Genomic DNA, 21,003 nt, shown 5'->3' with positions numbered 1-21,003 from the left:
GCAGCATGTATATATAACCTATTACCATCTCAAGACAACACAGATAACAAAAACAACCTTTCTGAAAATTACTGTACTTGTACCTCTCAGTACCCATTTGGAATAGGAACATTGTAGTGTTGCTAGGCAATGGGTAAAGACAGAGTTCTTCAGGAAGTTTTGGGTCCACTAGTGATTTGCCAACAGTATGGCATGGATCACAAATTTGGAGCACCTTTGAACGACTATGGCTGTATTTAATTATGGGAAAGTGGTTATTTGCCATCGTTCTTAAAAAACACTGATTATTTTTCATTTGAATGGCAAGCTAAATAATATATTATTCTTTTATTTTCTAGAAACCCAGTAGTTTCCAAACTTAGTGTATATTCAGAATCACCCAAGATATTTGTTACAAATGAAGCTTCCTGGCCCCATCCGCAGAAATTTTATGGTGTGGGCCAGGACTCTACAGTTTAATAAGCTCCACAAGAGACTCTGAAGCAAGTAATCAACAGACCGTTACCCATGGGCTCACAAAACAGTAGGGCAAGAGTTGGGGCCACCTCCTGTAAACCTGGATCTGGTCAGGCAATCCCCAAGGGAACTTCTGAAACCATTCACCCCCTTTTCCATTTTTCCCACTCTTTGCAATAGCTGGTCTGCCTTATCCTCACCACATGGACAGTTAACTCTTCATAGTGTAAATATTGGCATTCTGGCAGCAGGAGGGAGGATCCCACAATGCAACAGAGTGTGGGCAGTCCGGTTATTGATGGCCAGTGGGGAAGGAGGGCCTGATTTAGGTCCATCTCTCTGTAACTCTTTAATTTCCTCTCTTTTGCTCTCTCTTTTGTTAACTTCCTGTTCTGTACTTCATAATCATATTGTAGGAAATTTATACTTTCCTAAGAATACCTACCCAGTCTTTGAAGATTTTTTTTTTAAAGGCTTTTCCTGTGTGGCTACATGGTTTTCATTATTGAGTAAAAGAGTACATGAAAATTGTCATTTTATCAGTAACGTCTAAATATGCAGTAATGTCATTTAAAAGTTAGTGCACCATTAGAACACCCCAGTACTCATCGCTGCACTCAGAACAGGATATTTGCATAATCTCAAAGGCTCTCCCATGAAATATCAATTACAAAAGGGAAAAACAGTGGCTTTGTTGTGGAGCAACCCCACAGACACCACCTTAATCAAGTGATCAAAGTCAACATCAATAGAAGGATCTACGCCATGATGTAGCCCTTGAAATCGCGCATGGAGAAGGGCACATGGCTTTTGTGGTCTTCCTCTCAGTAATGCGTGAACTCACTCTAACCACGAGAAAACATCAGCAAGGCCCAAATGGCAAGTCATTCCACAAAGTGCCTGACCAGTATTTTTCAGATGTGCCGAGGTTGTAAAAGACAAAGACTGAGAAATTGTCACAGATTAGAGGAGACTAAAGAGCCATGACAACTAAATGCGACGTGAATTGGATCCTGGAACAGAAAAAGAACATTAGTGGAAAAACTGGAAAAATTTGAATAAAGTCTATAGTTCAGTTACCACTATTGTAACATTGTTAATTTATTACTTTTGATAATTGTACAGTGATGTTGCCATGAGGGGAACCTAGATGATATATGGGAACCTTCTTCTATTTTTTGCCCCTTTTCTGTAAGTCTAAAATTATTTCACAAAAAGAAGTTGAAAAAATTACATTTATTTAGTAATGTGTACACACTGCAATAGCTTAGTATTCAAGAATATATAAATCTCGACTCAGCCAACCTCTTCAGCATGCATCCCACCAAACACACTTTCATGTTCTAGCCAAACTAAGTCATTTGTTGTTGTTAATTAACCCCCCTGGGGGGCAGGGAGGAGTAATACAATTTTTATGTGTATTACAAGTGTTAAAATCCAATGTAACAACTAGCTGCTGACCCACACCTCATTTTAAGACCTATCGCAATGCAGTGAAACCCCCTTGTCTTCCCTTCGTTTACGATATTCTGCCCTTCTTGTCCCTTCTACCCCTGTCACACAACTGCCGCCAGTTGGAGATGATCAGTGGAATTTGGTATTTACTCTTCTTGTTCATTGTTTTGCACCTGTCAAAACTTAAATTGCATCCTACCACATCAGATCTACGACTTGCTTCCTTTGCTCTACATGTATGTTTAATTCATTCTTTTTCCCTACTGTATACATTTTCACTGTATGAATACTTGGTGTTTATCCATTCTCCTCCTGGCAAACATATTGAGGGAGTTTGTTGTTGTTGTTCTTGTTTTTTGTTGTTGGAATAGGTGTTCATTTCGAGAAATATTTTCTCAGGCCAGAGGAGATCTCGACTCTTCTGAACTCTAGTAACACTATCCATATGATTTTTAACTTGGCATTTGTGACCTTGCATTATAATTATTGTTCTTTTCTCCCATTATCAGGTGAAAACTTCTTGAGGGTATAATTCCCCAAGGTGGATGTTATTGGGGTAATAAGCATTTAATTTTGTCAAATGAATAAGTAAATCCTTAGATGAATTAAACACTGTCTACATACAGATCTTGGGCATATTTGTATTTATTCCCATCATTGTTATATGGTGTTGCCTCCTGGGAACTTTCTTTGTTAGAAAGATTTATGCAGTGTGGGAAACTGGTCACTGAGGTGGAAGTACGGAACATAAATAATGCCTAAAGCTTTAATTTTAGAATTATGTGCTAAGTTTGCAGACAGTGCAGGTACAGGTTTTTGTGTTGAACATCCTAGGGGAATGTTGACAAAATTTGATCTGCATTTGGCATTACAAAGCAGAAAGGATCTGACTGTATTATGACAGAACTCTTGATTTTGTGCGTATTCTTATTAGAAAACTGAATATTTACTTTTGATCATTTAGAATTTGTCCCCAGAATGGAATTACCCCAAATGAGTTGTTTTCCTCCCACAACCATTTTATTTGGATGTTGATCTTAATCTGCAAAAACATTTAACAGATTTCGCAGCTCTCTTGCCTATCTTATTTGATGTCTACAATAGCTTTGGCAGAGATAAGCAGGGCTAATATTATCATCCATATTTTATAGGTTAAGAACACAGAAAGGAAGCTGGGGAAGGTTGGGAGACCTGTTCAAGGTCACATAACAGACACCACATCATTCAACTCAATCCTATCTCTGTCCAGATATTATAGTTTGAATGCTTAAAATAAGTGAAAGTATTAATTAAAATGTTATTGCTTCACCAGCATTTTAATAGATAATTCAATAACATAATGCCCACTTGACAGTTCATTGAGTAATTTGGGAGTGTCTCATCATTGTTAGTGATAGATTAGTAACTGCCATTTTGCTGCCCTCTTTGTTAGAAAGATTTCAAAGAAAAGCTTAAGCCAAACATTGCAGAAGAGCATGTGTGTCTTGTATTTTAAAGGAAAGAAACTCTTATAAGTGAAACAGATAAAATGATGTGACATAACCTAAAGTTAAACTATCTGAGAAGACAAATGGCTTTTTGATAGCTCGAGACCTACAGATAAATTAAAACCTCTCGGCATATAGACTAGAGCAGTTGATCACTCAAATTGCAGGCTTAAATAATACAGAAGAAGTACACTTAGAATATTGTCTTCATGTCAGAAATGCACCTTTGTGCTTGAAAATGATAAAAAATTACAATCGATCTTTACAACTGTTCTGTTCATCTTTATTGATCAGGTGCAAGAAAGATAAATTGTAGCCCAAATAAGATTATAGTAAATGTTAGCATCATAGGGGACTGTAGGTTGATAGAAAGCCATTCATCATCTCAAATGGTGACCTGTCCATGGCTCCAGCCACCCTGAGTCTGCTGTCTAATCACATACCTATTGATTTTATCTACATCCAAGAAACCTGGATGTGACTGTCATTGGGCAACCCAGATTGTTAAATGCAAAGGGGTCACTGGTGTGAAGGGGATTTCATTTTCATTTTTTCACCAACCAACAATGATTTATTAAAAAGTAAACTACCCCAAGCCTTGCATGTGAAACCTGAGTGATTAGGAAATGAAAGATACACAGTAGGCCACTGTATTGTGTTGTGTTTTTTGTGCTGCAGTGTATTTTGCAGGATATTTCCTTGAGTCTGAGAGCTCATGGGGTCATTGAGGCCACCCCCTGCAGTAAGACTGGTTTCAAAGTAGCTAGTTAGAATGGATAATTTTAAATTTTGCTGTCCCAGGAAAGGCATTACTTTGCCATTACACCTTGGTTTACGTAGTTTACATGTTCATTCATGTAATAGTGGGAACATTTTTTTTGTATTATAACTACCTAAATCTGTCGCCTTGTTCCTACTTACTAGTTATAAATGTTGATGCTCTTGTGGTTATGTGAAAGTGATAGAACAGATTCTACTCCATACGGAATTCATCTTGAGGACAAAAATATTGTATAGAAAGAAATGATCCTTTAATATCCTAGTTGGAACACTGATGGAATAATAGGCAGATGTGAATGTGTGTGAATTTCATTTTTTGATTTCAGTCATTCTTTGATCTTGCAGTGGTAGATTCCAAATAAAGGCAATCTAAATAATTTTCAAAAATGGTAGGAATTTCCTCATAAGAATCAAACGATGGATGAATTATAGCTATGAAAGTTTACTCTAATTATAATCTGTATGCCAACAACTCTACTGTCATTTAAATGAGTAGCTTTACATGTATTTTTATAAGTATCCATGCCAGTTGTGCAAGAAATCCTTCTACTGCTTGAGTGGCTGAAACAAGGTTTTATGTATTTTTTGAAATTGTAAGTCTTCCACACATTTTGTCTTCTTGCATATTGAAAACTTTGCAATCAATCTTTGTTCGCAGAGCTCAGAGTTCTACAAAGTCACCACTGAGCAGTATCAGAAAGCTGCTGAGGAGGTGGAAGCAAAGTTCAAGTAAGTTTCTAATAGTATTATAATTATTTACTATTCTTAAGAAGATGAAAGCAAGATTTTATTGCTTTTTGAGTGGCAGATAGTTTGTTATGCAGCACTCTGGAATACTTAAAGTGTTTTGGGCTGGTTGAGGTGGGGACATGTTACCTACTATACTGGAATTCAGATACAACAAAAGGGCATTTCATGAAAAAGCTTGTTGCAACCCAATCTATTTTATGAACTAAGGGAAATTGAAAGCAATGGTAATAGAATTTTCATTTGGAATAATATGTAAAATAGAATGCCCTTGATTATGAAGGTGATGTTAAATTGCTACCTCTATTAATACAAACATAGAAACCATTCACTTTTGTATAATAGAATGATGGGCATGTCCAAATTTGAGTATCCGCCTTTCTCATGGTTAGGCTGTTTTCATTTCTTCACATGTACCTTGAAAGCATTTAAATCATATACTTTACCTGGCCCTTGATTATGAAGGTGATGTTAAATTGCTACCTCCATTAATCCTTGGAATGTTTAAATGAATGTTCTGTAATTGATGGATCAAAGTGTTGGTGACCCATAACCTTGTACTTTCCCTTTGCTGCCAGTTCTCACATTGGGTAAGAAGACATCATTCAGAATTTTTCTGAGTACATAAATAGTTCTATTGTGTAACCCCTATTAGTAGCACATGTGCAAATTAGTGAAGCAAAAAGGTGTTGTGAAGGCTTTAGTTGAAAGATTGCATTGGGCTCTGACCTCCTTCCTTGTATGTGTTTATAAGCATTTGATAAAATGATTAAACCGTAAGGTGGTGTTATTACTTTCTGCGATAGTACAATTTGAGTGGTAATGGATATCAGTGTTATTTTAATGTTGATTAAAATAAGATTTTTATTTAAAAAGATAGTTTGAGCTTTATTTAAACCGGCGAAAACCTTCAGTGTTCCTTAGTGAATTATTTCTTTAGGGGCCCTCTAAGAATGGGCCACGAATCTCACTCTTAAAGATTAATGTTAGGTCTTAAGGATTTAGAACTGGGTGTTGATTTTATTTTAAAAGTTACTCTACATATATGTTTTTAAGTTATATATTTGTTTTTCTCCCTAATGATAAAACATTTCTTTTGTAAACCTTTTTGTCTCTATACTATGAGAAACTTTTTTTTTTTTTTGAGACAGGGTCTCACTGTCACCCTGGCTAGAGTTCAGTGGCATCATTATAACTCGCTGCAACCTCAAACTCCTGGGCTCAAGTGATCCCCCTGCCTTAGCCTCCCAAGTAGGTGGGACTGCAGGCATGAATAACCACACCTGGCTAATTTTTCTATTTTTGTAGAGACAGGGGTCTCGCTCTTGCTCAGGCTGGTTTTGAACTGCTGACCTCAAGCAATCCTCCTGCCTCAGCCTCCCAAAGCACTAAGTTTGTAAGCATGAGCCACTGTTCCTGGCCCTATGTGAAACTTTGACTTGGCTCCCTGGGTATTTCTTCATTATAAAATAATAGCTATAAAAATAACTGAAATTTAATATGCTTCAGAGATCAATTCTGACTAAAGAAAAGAAGGTGATTTTGGGGGGGTTGAGGCTTAAGAGTTTTGAATAGAAAGAAGGGAAAGATATCAAGGAGGAAAATCATGCTCTGTTGTTGGTGGCTGACAAGTGAATGGCTTGACTCAGAGTGATTAGAGCAAGATAAAGCTGGAAAGATCGTTAAGGTCATTAGCTGCTGGGCTAAGAAGTTTGGTCTTAGTTTAGCAAGAAGTCATTGGGAAGTGTTTGACCAGGTGAGTGCCCTGATTGCTGTGCTTCTGCAGGAAGAATAATCTGACAGTGGATGTGAGGTTTGGTTGGAAGCATGAGAAATGAGAACCAGAAGTATCAGATTCTGGAGGTCTCTAGAAGTGAAAGAGAAAAAAGAGATTGGTGCAAAAAAGTTGTTGAAAGATCATACGAACCACATGAATTCGTGGTTGGTTGGTGTATTAGTTTGCCAGGACTGCAAAGTACCACAGACTGTGTAGCTTGAATAATAGAAATTTATTTTCTCACAGTTGTGGATACTGGAAGTCTGAGATCAAGGTGTTGCCAAGGTTGGTTTCTTGTGAGGCGTCTCCCCTTGGCTTGTAGGTGGGCACCTTCTCCCTGTGTCTTCACGCGGTCTTTCCTCTGTGCGTGTCTTTATCCGAATCTCCTTTTCTTATAAGGATATCAGTCATATTGGACCAAAATCCACCCTTATGGCCTTATGTTAAGCTAATTACTTCTTTAATGACCTTCTCTCCAAATACAGTCACATTCTGAGATACTGGGCACTAGAACTTCAATGCCTAAATTTAGGGGGAAGAGAATATTGCCCATATAGTTTAGATAGAAGGGGCAAAAGAGAACCAGAATTGTGAGTTTAGCACACTGAAAAATTGGTGGAAAGTGCATTTTATAGAGAGAGATAAGTCTGGTTTTAGATAAGAAAAATCTCTCTTCTAAAGCCCTGCCCAGCTGCCACGTCATTCACCATGGACTAGACTATTGGAGAATGAGAGACATATGAAGCACAAAGTTAATGTCATGAGGACTTAGCTTCCACAAGTCACCAGTGACCTGTAAGTTGGACTTAGTTTTAAACAGAACCTCAACAGCATCATTCCCTCTTACCTTTTTAAGACTTTATTCTTGGCCGGGTGTGGTGGCTCACACCTGTAATCCTAGCACTCTGGGAGGCTGAGGAGGGCGGATTGTTTGAGCTCAGAAGTTCAAGACCAGCCTGAGCAAGAGCAACACCCCGTTTCTACTAAAAAAAATACAAAGAAATTAACTGGACAACTAAAAATATATATAGAAAAAATTAGCCAGGCATGGTGGTGCATGCCTGTAGTTCCAGCTATTCGGGAGGCTGAGGCAGGAGGATCGCGTGAGCCCAGGAGTTTGAGGTTGCTGTGAGCTAGGCTGACGCCACGGCACTCACTCTAGCCAAGGCAACAGAGTGAGACTCGGTCTCAAAAAAAAACAGACTTTATTCTTTATATGATGCTATTCATCTGGCCAAACTGTGTAGTGAGGATTTGGTCTTGCCCAAAGACAGGTCTAGACTTTGTGCCAGGTTCCTGTGAGGTAACCTCTAAAGCCTTGAAATTTCCCAAGTGATAGAAACTGTTATTCTTGGTGGGCCCCTCAAGCCATGTGGTGTCAGCCCAGTCTCTGGAGAGGTGAGTTTAATCACGTGGGCAATCAACCAAGCTGTTTAATGAGGCCCCAATGAAATGCTGAACACTGTAGCTCAGGTGAGCTTCCCCGGCTGATGGTACTCTATGGGTATTGATGCCAGGAGGCTTTGCATTTGGAACCCTCCCAGACTCTGCCCTGTTCATTGCTTCCTATGGCTGATTTTCTGTTTCCTTGTCCTGTAATAAGCTGTAACTGAGTTTAATAGCTTTCAGTGAGTTCTCTGAGTCCTTTTAGTGAATTACTGAACTTCAGGGTGGTTTGGGGGGAGCCCCTTCCTCAACATGCTGTTGGTGTCAGAAGTGAAGGCAGTCTTGAAGACCGTGCCCTCAGATTTTGCAGTTTGGCTAACTCCAGTACAAACAAAAACCCAGGTTTTAACATGTTGTGAAGAAATTTCATCAGCTAGTTTTTCAGAAAGTTGTTTTCATTATACCTTTTTTTTTTTTCCAGCTGCTACTCACTAGACTGAGCTTCCTAGGATGTTGTGTTTTGATTTGTATGTAATGAGTTTGTTGGCTTCACACCTAAGAAGAAGGGGTGGTACATTGGCTGTAAGAGATGTTTACCGTCTTTGAAGGCACGGAGATTACTTAGTAGAATGCTATTTCTTCTTAGAAATTTGGCCACCTTGGATAATCCTGACTCTTCAGTCTTTCATAAGGCAGTATATTATATTGTTTCCATTGCATGAGGGAGTCTTCTTGCCTGGCCAAGTTATTTTCACTTGCTCCTGTCTGTATGTCCAGCTTAGCCCCTGTAAGCTTTACCTTGAAGACCTCTGACCATTTAGAACATGAAGCCAGCAGTCCCTCTTAGGCCACAAGCTCTGAAGGACTTTGAGGAAGATTTAGTTAATTTTATCTCATGGACATAGGATTTATTTAGGTGCATCTTGGTTACAGGAAATGGAAGATTTTTAAATTGCAATTTCAAGGGCAATATTGTATACCTGATAGGGAGCCACACAAATCACCATAACGAGAAAGCAAGCTAAGAGCATTTGAGGCTGCACATGACTAACACCGGCTAGCTACATCAATGCATTCTCCCAGGATAGCTAATGGAATTATTTTAGGGATGCTTAAAATGTTAATTCACACCTCAGTCTCTCAGTTTATAGTTTGGCAGTAAACCATTAAAACACTTTAGCATTAATGGATTTTCCCCCATTTTATCCACATGTCATTCATTCACAGAGCTCCCTCGTGACATGTCCTCTGCCAAGTTCCGAATATACAGCTATGAATAAGACAGGCCAGGATCTTAGGAGCATGGAACTTAAGTTCATCAGAAAAGAACAGAGGAAGGCAAACTTTTTCAAATGACGATCTTTTTAAAAATCCCAAATTAGTTCTCCTGTGATGGCATGTTTACATCCCTAGTGAATATCCACTCACTAACAAATATTACCCTGATTTCAGTGGGAATTAAAGGATTTGAGGATAATTTTTTTAAAATTTTTTAGTAGAGATGGGATCTTGCTGTATAGCCCAGGCTGCTCTCAAACTCTTGGCCTCAAGTGATCGTCCTGCCTCAGCCTCCCAAAGTGCTGGGATTACAGGTGTGAGCCACTGCGCCCAAATTTGAAGATAATTTGTACTGCTGATTTTCCCACAATAAGTTTAAAATTTTAGCTGTAAAACCTAAATCACTGAACAAATCCAGCATTCTTTTTACATCTAGCTTTTATTCAAAAGGAATACCTTTTATTCCCCGATCCAACTAAAACAGTAATTACCAACACTTCATATGACATTTTAGAGCAACTTATGGTGCTAGTTCCCAGTTATACAGTGCTAGTACCATATTATAGCTCATCTTAATGAAAATTATATTCTGTATTAATCCTTATATTCCATTTCATAGGTGATCAATAATGTTGCATGTATAGTGCCTTGCACAGACCTAGCACAAAGTAAATGTTTAATAAATGTTAGGTTTTATTATTCAAATTATGAAATTGTGTGCCATAGGAGAAATTTCTGTATTTGCTTCCAAACAAATTCTAGATAGTGTTAAACCCCATAATCATACATTAGAAGGAGTTCTTACCCTTAGGGAGTTCATACTCTACCCAGGATTACGAATGCATCAGGCACTCATGACAGTATAGCATGTAAGAGATGCATCCTGGCAGCATCATCAGAGCACTGCAGGGGCCCTGTTTCTTGGTCAGCATCTAATTCAGATCTCTTTGGGTAGATTGGGGCTGATACACCACACTTACAGAAAAGAAATGTTACCAGCGTGTTTACTTACATGAATTATTTTTAAAATATAAAAGCAAGTATCAAAGAAATATGAACTATTTTAAAGGCAAGTAAACATTGTAAAGACAATGTAATATCAAACAAATGAAAAGCATTTTAAAGACAATTGATATTTCCTTCTCATTCTGTCCTTTACATAATGAAGTGGCAAGTTTCTACTTCTATGAAAGAGAAAAGAAAGAAAATATGTATGGGAAGTAACAGATCTATTGAAAATATTTTTGGAATGATTTCACTGGAGGTTCAACTTCTCAATGGGGCTTCAGTTCCTTTGAAAGATGAAGTGCTTCTAAATGAGTACAATTCTATGAAGCCATACGTGAATACTGGTAATACTCCTTTGTGTGCCAGATTTTAGAAGGGATTTTTGCTTTTATCCTTGACTGAAGTTGTTGAAATCTGACTTATAAATTTAGGTTCATAGAAGAAGCTTGGGTTATCCTTATAAAGTATTAAAAGATTAGTTACCCTGTAAAAGTAGTTTAGATGATTTTAGAGTATCTGAGGAATTCTATGCAAAACTCATACAGATAAAATGGATTTTATAAGTATTACTATGTATTAGGTCATTAAATATGAAATGTCAATTTTGAATCAAAAGTTTAGTTTATTATATCTCAAACAAGAAGCAGTACAATTAATCAAAATATGCGCCTAAACTATCGACAGTTTTGCCATCTTAAGGGTAGCTTGTTTATGCCAACAGCAAAGAAGCTTAGAGAGTGAATGGCGATGAAATCGCAAAAGATATTTTCCACAGCTTATTGAGAACTGAATATTTTTCCTTGCAAGAGGTGGTCCACAGCCTGGAAGAAGTGGTAGTCAGTTGGTGCAAGGTCTGGTGAATATGGTGGATGACAGTTTCGAAGTTCAGCCTTTGTAGTTTGAGCAGCATTGTTTTTTGCGACACGTGCTCTTGCGAGATGATTAGCCTGTCTCTATTGACAAATCTCAGCAGCTTAATTGCAAGCATCCTCATCAATCATCCAATTGGTTGCAGTAGACATCCGCTGCAATCAATTGACCAGGTTTCATGACACTGTAGCGGATAATACCAGCGCTGGACCACCAAACAGACAATATTAGCTTTTTTGGATTACTGTTTGGTTTTGGACTGTGTTTTGGCACTTCATCTTTATCCAACCATTGTGCTGAATGGTGCAATTGTCAAAAAGAATCCATTTTTCATCACACTTAACAATATGGTATAGAAATGGTTCCCCTTTATGTTGTGACAGCAAAGAAAGGCAAGCTTCGAGACAATTTCTCTTCTGACACTTGTTTCATTCATGTGGTACCCATCTGTCCAGCTTCTTTACCTTGCCGATTGGTTTCAAGTGGTCCGATATTGCTGGAAGAGTAATGTCAAATCTTGCTGCTAATTGCACGCATACGTTGAGATGGGTTGGCTTCCACTACAGCTTTCAGCTCATCATTACCCACGTTGGTCTCACGTCACCCACATGGCTCACTTTCAATATTAAAATCACCAGAATGGAGTTTCTCAAACCATCGATGTACTGCGCGCATTCATTAGCCACATCCTTCCCAAACACTTTGATATTTCGAGCTGTCTGCGCTGCATTGGTTCTGTGATGGAACTCATATTAAAAAATAACATGAATTTTTGACTTATCCATGGTTTCACAAAAATTGCTGTAAAAAAATATGCTGGCTCACACCTGTAATCTTAGCACTCTGGGAAGCCAAGACTGGAGGATCTCTTGAGCTCAGGAATTTGACAACAGCCTGAGCAAGAGTGAGAGCCCGTCTCTATTAAAACTAGAAAAATTAGCCAGGCATTGTGGTGGGTCCCTCTAGTCCTAGCTACTCGGGAGGCTAAGCCAGGAGGATTGCTTGAGCCCAGGTGTTTGAGGTTGCTGTGAGCTAGGTTGATGCCAGGCAACAGAGCAAGACTCTGTCTCAAAAAAATAAATAAATAAAAATTTTTAAAAATGTGAAAGGTAATCACAAGCCAAAACGTGCTTTTGAAAGACTGAGGATGTACCTTCACCATAAAAATAAAACAAGAGTGTCAAAATGAAATGTCAGAGATATCAACTGTCAAACTTGGTACTTAAGGAAATCAGACATTTCATACTTAATGACCTAGTATTAAAGATTTTCTTCAATATACAACCCTTTAACTTTAAAATGACGTTGGTTTTTTGTTTTAGGGTTCCACTTTGACTGGCAGTACTGTAGTTTCTTTTTTGAGTGTATAATTTTAATAACTATACTAGGAATGAATTCATGAAGCTGAAGATGACACACCAATGGTATCAGCAGGTGTTTCTTGTGTTCTCTATAATTACACGTGTGGATCATGGACAGTTTTAAGCAGCGGTGTTTAAAGATCCTGCTTAATTGGCTGTAAAATAATTAAATAAGGTTTTGACTGGCAAATTTATAATTCTGTTAGATGCATAAGCCAGTGAGCCTGAATGTCAATGCAACTTCAATTTTGAAATATTAGATTAATAGAACTAATTGTACAGCAGGTACAAAGTTTACTCTAATTAATAGTCTTAAAATTCTTCTAGAAGTTTAGTCAGGTAAATTTATGTTACTTACCTTTCTTCTTAAACTTCTGATTAAAACTTATTTCAAGAGTTTGAGCTATTCAGTTTTGCTGTGCTTCCCTTTGTAGTTTCTCTAAAGTTGAGTTCTTGCAGTTTTAAGTGACTGCAGCTGCCTTGTTGAATAACTTGCCTTATCAAAAGTTTTAAAATTACATACTGTCGTACATATATTTGTATCTGCAGCTGACAGGTACCCTGCACATCGTCTCTAACACGTATTGATGTCTACTTATAACCTACTTTAGTGCTGCGTGAATGGATCTAATATACCAAATGTACATGATAAATGTTTTATCTCTGATTCTCATTGATCAATTTCGAAATGATCAAATGGTTTATTTCAGTAAGACACTAATTCACATTGATCAAATTCTAAATGACCAAGTTGACTTGGTTTCTGCTGAACACAAATTGTATTAAAACAACATTACTTGAACATGCTGCCTTCTCTAATGCAGGAGTTATGTTACCAGCAGTTACATTATAACTAGAGTTATTGTATTATAAAGATGTCTCCTTCATAATGAAAAGTTTACACAAGAAGAAAAGAATGTGATATTACAGGAAGAACAGGGCTTCAGGCAAGGATTTGGGCTTTTACTAATTAAATTCTGCATTTGTATTGGGCCTTTCTTCCCCCTTTTTTAATTTGAAGGGCTGTGAGCAAGAAATATAGCAGCTGCAGCAGTGACATTTTATTCTCTATGGTCCTTGGAGCCAAGTAACATCTTGATTATTCAGTAAGAGACTTAGTGATTGAAGAGGCAAAATTCTAGATAAAGTAAATATACCTGTACTCTTTGTGCATAATCCTCTTGGTTACAATTACCTTTTTCAGAGTTTGGGGTTATTTGTTGTTTTTTAAACATCAGCTCACCTATGTCAACCTCCGTAGTATTTCATATACCTTCTGGAGCATATACCCTCTGCTGCTGGAGGAAGATTTCATTTCTGAAATAGAAGAAAGATGTTTATGTGCTTAGGAATATACTTTGTATATGAAGCTAATGGCAAGTACACATTTGGCTGAAATATAGACTTGGTTATTTAGAACACCCAGTTCCTCCGGCAGGTTATATATTATATCTTTGACTTGTATCTCTCATTTGTAAAATGTAAATTGTAACTGCCACCTTCTTTAGGGCATTCAGAGAAGACTTAGAAGTTAAGAAAAGAAAGTTGTCATCGTTCCTTATCTAAAAAATGGTCTTAAGTTGTTTTATTCAACTCTAAGACACTGGGTGCCATTCTAGGTATGTTGTAGGTGCTGCTGCTGTTCCTTCTGTAGTTCATTAGGAATATGTAGAGCAGTACCGGCTCTCAAGCTATCAGTCTGGTTGGTTTGTTTGCCTGCCCCCACTCCTCCAACAACAACAGATTAGTTCCAAGGAAAGTAAGACTTGCGTTGGAACATGCCGGATGTTTGACAATGTTTCTTATGATACACATTTAGAATTGGTTACATTTGTAAAGAAACCTGAGGTGATTGATGCTCTCCACGCCCCCCACCCAGCCCCCAGCTTTTAAATTGGTTCACTTCTAATCAGATCTGTCTAGTTAGTTATTTAGTTTGTTTTATTCCATGGGTTGGATCTCTATACTTATTGTACGTAATATTTTCTAAGGTAATGGAAGTTAAGTGCTAAGAAACATTAATTTCACCTGCATTATTTCTCGACTCCCTGACCGGTCCAGACAATATTCCACTCAACAGTGATGTCCTATAGAAAGGGGCAGGGCAGGATGGTGAAGCTGATTGGAATTTAGGACTAAAAAGGGCAGAAGCAGCAGTGTAAACCAAGGACAGACAGTATTGTTGATTTCTTAAAAAAGACAGTACAAACTGTAGCCATCTTGTGAACATGGTGACAAGACCAAAAGGGTCACTGTGGAAACTTTTTCATCACTTCAGCCTAGTGTGTGAAGGACTCTCAAGTGGTGAAATGCACCCAGATTAGCCGCACCCTATCGTAAATCCATGATCTGGAACTCTCTTCTGTGTCCCAGCATGGGCAGTTGCGGTTTGTTAGGGTTGCTCTGGTCATCTTCTGTCCTTAAATATAATCTATTTGTGTGTTATGTGAACTAAAATAAAATCTTAAGCACCCCTTAGCTGGCTGAATGGACCCCCTCTTGGCCAATGGGGACCCCGTAAATACCCTAAAGCTGAGTTGCTGGCCATAAGGAGGGTGGTCAGACACGCCTCATCACGTTCCCCTCCCTTCTTGGAGGTATCCCTTGTAACTCATTAACAGACCTAAGACTATAGAAGACAAGCTTAAACCACACCTGCAGGTCATCAGTTTACTTAACAGACCACTTCAGTCTATGACCGATACATGTACGGTGGCTTGTCTCTGATTAACAGACTTCCTTATCTTAACTTAAAACATTCCAAGCCTTTTGTCAAAGCTTCATTTTTTTAACCAATTACAAATAAAAGAGTCTTTAAACCCGCCTATAACCTGTAAGCCCCCATTTCAAGATGTCCCGCCTTTTCAGTCCAAACCAATGTATGCCTTCCATGTATTGATTTATGGCTTTATGTGTAATTCCTGTCTCCCTGAAATGTATAAAACCAAACTGTAACCCAACCGTGGTGACACCACTTGCTCGAGGCTTCTTGGGTGTGGCTCTCTGGGCCATGGTCACACATTTTCAGCCCAGAATAACCTTCTTTATTTTATAGAGTTTGGGTTCTTTTTGGTTGACAGTTACATGTAAATGATCAAAATCATTCTTATTGTAGCCCTTAGGTTTGTGGCCATAATCTCCTGAATTCATGATTCATTCCATCGAAATAACAAATCGTTCTGTTTTCCCCAACAGGAACATTAGTATTGAACTTTCTCGTTAATCAATATGATCCATTAAGAATCTAGCATACCCTACATGGTTATATGAAATATTAATTGCACACTATTAGTTAGATAAATGAAGACTCTTCCAAATGATAACTTGTTTCTTTCCTTGTATCATAATATTTTAAATGATAGTGTTTAGAGTTCTAGGGTGCATGGTATTTTGGAATTTGTTTATTGATTCTCACTTACTTGAGTAATTAACTACACAGCTCATAGTTCAAAAAAATATTTCTGAGCCTACTAAGTTTTTCCTCTTGCTCATTCCACCTAGAATTGATTTACTTTGTAAAGGTTCCAGTTGGAAATAATTTCTTTGATTTTCCTTTGATGCTTTCAAAGATAAGAAAACATATCTTGCTTGTTGAGTGCAACCCAGCTACAGGTAGAAAGCAGCAAAGCTTATAGGAAGGCCAATTAGAGTTAATTATTGTCTGACTGACCTGCTATAAAATGTCCAGGAAGACCTAGAAGGTGGAATTTAAATTCTGTTTTTGTGTCGAATTTGCGAAGTTAATCTTAAGACTTGAACATGGTTAAAAATTGTATCAAAGAAGTTATCAATACATAAAAACAGTAGCTTTTCAGGATAGTCTCTGGAACATTGTATAGGTTCAACCATATTGTAATATGTAATTATGTTTTATCACTCTAGAGTTTGGTAAGCCTATTCCAAATGCTATCAATCATTCCCTGTTTTCACACAGATAATTAACTTATGAATATATATAGTTGCCCATATACTATGCCCATTACACAAACAGCTATTTATTTGTGAGACAGAGCTGTCTATGGAGAGACCCTGAGGTTCACCTGCCTGCCGCTGGCATAGATCTCAACAAAGCTGCCTCTGTGAGAGATGCATTCAGCATACGACCATATATTAATACTAAAATCGAAACAGGAACTTTCAAGATAATTATACTTAAGCATGTATTCAATGCTCACTTGAATGTATAATTACCAGATTGCCCTTCATGGTTTCAGTCGATGAAAGATTTCTATTTCTGGCTCTTCTGATTTGTCTTACGAGGTAAGCAAATAAAATCTAAAAATTGATAAATTGGACCTTATCAGAATTTAAACATTCTACTCACCTTAAGACACCGTTAGGAAAAATTTTTAAATAGACCAAAGACTTGAACAGATACTTCAAAGGAAGACGTAAGAATGGCCAATTAGCACCTGAAAAGGGGTTATACATCATTAGTTATCAGGGAAATGCAAATTAAAACATAGGAATGGTGAAAATCAAAAAGACTGACAATACTAATGTCTAGAAGGATGTGGAGAAACCAGAGCTCATGTTTTGCTTGTGAAGGTATAAAATGGCAAAGATACTTTGAAAAAATTTTGGCAGTTTCTTGTAAATTTAAATATATACTTGTACTATGTATGTGGAATTGCTCCCAGAAATTCCAGTACTAGGTGTTTACCCAAGAGAAATGAAAATATACATCTACGAAAAGACTTGTACTACTAATACATTCGTAGCAGGTTTATTCATAGTTATCAAAAACGAGAAACAACACAAATGGTCATCAGTGAGAGAGTGGATAAACAAAATAATTGTATATTCATGCAGTAGAACACTGTTCAGCAGTAGAAAAAGAGCAAACTATTGATACGTGTAACAACATGGATGAATCTCAGAAGCATTATGTTAAACAAAAAGAAGCCAGATGTAAAAGAGTACTTACTGCGTAGTTGCGTCTATATCAAGTTCAAAAATAGGCAAAATTAGTCTATACTGATAGAAAAAGTGGTTGGTGGGGAGAGAGGGGGACTTGATTGGAAGGGGGCACAAGTGACATTGCTGAGGCATTGGGAATATTCTGTTGTGTTCTGGGTGATCATTACACGCGTATACACAACTTTTAATACGACGTGAGCACTTAGGATCAGTGCACTTGTTATACAGGCTGAGCATCACTACTCCGAAATGCTCCAAAATCTGAAACTTTTTGTGCACTGGCATGATGTCACAAGTGGAAAATTCCACACCTGGCCTCATTGGAACAGGTTGCAGTCAAGACTCAGGCACACAACACACAGTTTATTCAGTGTCCCCAAGGGAAAAATAAAATTACCCTCAGGCTATGTGCACAAGGTGTACATGAAACATAAATGAATTTTGTGTTTGGACTTGGGTCCTGTCCTCAATATATCTCATTATGTATATTCAAATATTCAAAAATCTGAAATGTGAGACACATCTGGTCCCAAGCATTTCAAATAAGGGATACTCAACGTTTATGTTAATTATATCTAAAACACCCTAAATTCATTGTTAATTAATTTTAATTAGGAAAAAATAACCAAAAAGTGGGACTTCCTAGCTTGTAACTGTAGTTTGTCTTAGGTAGATGATTCTTCAATTTAATCACAGTCTTAAGAAATTTATGATTCCTAATCCTATCCATAATCATATCTTTTCATTAAAATTTGAATCCCTTATCTCAAAGTCAGAGCTGTTCATTCAGGATATTTCATTCCTGTAAAAATAAAGAAGGGTAAATCTTGCTTCTTTTTTACTTATTTTCTTAAAGAATTAGTCTTTTGGGGTGGGAAGATGGAAGGGAGGTAAAAGATAAAAATCTACCTATTGGATACAATGTACACTATTCTGGTGACACTGAAAACCCTGACTTCAGCATGGTACAGTTCATCCATGTAACAAAAAACCACTTGTACCCCCAAATCCATTGAAATAAAAAAAAGAAAAGAATTAGTCTTTTTTCCCCATTATTAAGTTACATTTACCTATTGTACTCTCTCCTCTGTAGTCTAGAGCCTTGTAGGTAAAACCCTGCTACATTTTTGAAAATTATTTTTGATAAAGGGATTTTAAAGACAGTGTTTGTAAATGAGATATTTGTACAGCAGCACTGATACTTTTTAATATAATAATCTTAGGCAGCAGTTTGTTCATACTATTTATTGAGTCCTGGCAGAATGCTTGAGAACTTATAAAAGCTTGCATCTTGGCCCTTCCCTGCATGCTGAAATGAAAGCACACATGTTCATATGTTACAGTGTCGCCAAGCATCCCCAACTTGCTCACATGGCTGCCATAAGTTATTTTATGTGCTTTCTCATTCAGCGGCCAACAGTTAAATCGCTGCATTCCTTTTGTGAGTGCATGTATCTAAATGCCGGTAATCAACTGTGTCCCCTGAAAATTGATAGATGTGCTCATTAAAGAGAGTTCTTGCTCTTGGCTCCATTTCGCAAGTCACCTCAGCTAGTGATTCTGGATGAAGCTGGCAAGAAACACTGTGCAGTGATACTTCTGGCTTTATACTCCTTTTCGAGGACTGAAATCTCCTTTTTTTAGTATGTTCAACATGCATTGTATGGATCTTGCAAGCACAAAGAAGTAAGCCATTTTCCAGTTACAGTATGTACACAAGAAAGACCAAGGGCTGCTGTTGTGTGGTGGCATTTTTTTTTTTTAATGCACTCTCAGTTTTATCCTGTTGAGTGTCTGAGATTACACAAACACCTATTTATTTCTGAGACACAGTTACCTATGGAGACCCTCAGGTCCACCAGCCTGCCACTGGCATAGTTCTCAACAAAGCTGCCTGTGTGAGAGACGCAGTCAGCGTGGTTTATGATTGGTATTTTGAAGGAAGCACACACCTGTTCCTGCTTTCAGGATGAAAAATGAATTGCCAATTACTGTAGACATGTTCAGACATGACACTTCGTATGGTAGAAGCTTGCTCAGGCTGCTTTATGCTGGGCCCCCAACTATGAAGCCATCAGTCCCGAAAAAGGGGTGTGTTGGCAAGGAGGAGAAGAGAGAAGGGGGATCAATCCTTGATCTGTTACTATTTTTCTTGATTGTGTAAGCTGTGGGCGGGAGGTCATTGCCTCTCACCTTTGTTTCCCCAGCAGAGCTCTTGAACAAGATGAAGTGATCAAAGCTAGGCGCCAGCACATCATCACAGTCTCATTACTTTGCAAGCTGCATGCCCAGATGCTGCTGTTTTCTGCATCAGGCTTCACTGATTTACATTCATAACACTTCCATTACAGCTCATTTGGTACTACTCATAATCAACCAGCTCTTTTCTTTTCCTGATAGTGTTTCTCCCATACAAAAGACGCTAATGTAAAGAAAAGGAAAACATTACTGGGTGTAGCATGCATCTTTCGGACATCCTGGTTAGTCGACAAGAAGCAGGCACCACAGGGTTTGTCACTACTTAAATCATTTGTGGTTTTGGTTTGGTTAGTTGGATGTCGGTTTGGGGGTATTTTTGCAGTCTTTGAGCTGGAGATATTGGATTTTGCCAGTAGACAATTTCATCAACTCTTCTGTCTTGGGAGTTTTTTTCAGTTAGTGAATTCTGATACCCTGTCCTCATTTGTTTGGTTTCTTCCCCTAGTGAAGAACTCAGTGATATATATTTATTTTTTTGTAGATATTAATGTGACAACTTTGCTTTCAAGAACTTAATCCTCATCAGTGTTAACACATCTATTCATCAGGGATCGCTTTGATACTCCATGTTTTGTGGGCACTGAAAATACAGAAATACAAGTTTGAGCCTCTGTCCTCAGAGGATTGATCCTCACTGAGATCATTAGCTAGACTGGAGGGGTGTCCAAACCTGATACAGGAACTATAACTTCAAGATTTGTTCAAGAAAAATTTTAGTATCTCCTATCTTCCATATGGTTATTATCATTGGAAATACAAAAAGTGACTAAAATGTGGTAAATGCTAACAGGAAGGTATAAACAAAATGTAGGAATAGGAGGGAAATCCCAGGGCAATCTGGATTTTATGAAGAGGTGACTGGCGTAAGCTATGTCTTTCTCAGCTTCAGATATTCTCAAGGTAAGGAGAGGGAGAATGGCTTTCTGTGAAGAGGGAACTGAATGCTAGGGATGGTTGGAACAAATGTGAGGGGATGGATGTCTGATACGCTGTGAGACCATAAAGGGAGATTGGAGTCAGACTGTGAAAGATTTTCAATGCTGTGTTTTAAAGGCAGAGTTAATAGGACGTAAGGATTCAACCAAAAGTTCTACCTACTTGCGAATATTTATTCTGTCACCTACCCCTGGTACCCATAATTCTCACCATCAGGATTATGCCTTTTGAGTTGGTCATTGTTTCTAGAAGTCTTATATCAAATATGTAAGTATAATATTAG

The 21,003-nt window shown here is 37.8% G+C and overlaps 1 protein-coding gene across 1 annotated transcript in view; it reads left to right on the top strand.

Annotated features, from left to right (window-relative positions):
• Positions 1-21,003, top strand: part of CHCHD3 (coiled-coil-helix-coiled-coil-helix domain containing 3) — a 303,246-nt gene that overhangs the window by 243,059 nt on the left and 39,184 nt on the right. The window contains exon 6 of the mRNA XM_012650619.1: positions 4,837-4,907. Coding sequence (XP_012506073.1) covers positions 4,837-4,907 — 71 coding nt within the window. The remainder of the gene's footprint in view (positions 1-4,836; positions 4,908-21,003) is intronic.

The sequence above is a fragment of the Propithecus coquereli genome, unplaced genomic scaffold (assembly GCF_000956105.1).
Source record: "Propithecus coquereli isolate 6110/MARCELLA unplaced genomic scaffold, Pcoq_1.0 Scaffold335, whole genome shotgun sequence".
Lineage (NCBI taxonomy): Eukaryota > Metazoa > Chordata > Mammalia > Primates > Indriidae > Propithecus > Propithecus coquereli.
Note: the sequence above shows the minus strand (reverse complement) of the source record. Positions and strands in the feature narration are given on the sequence as shown.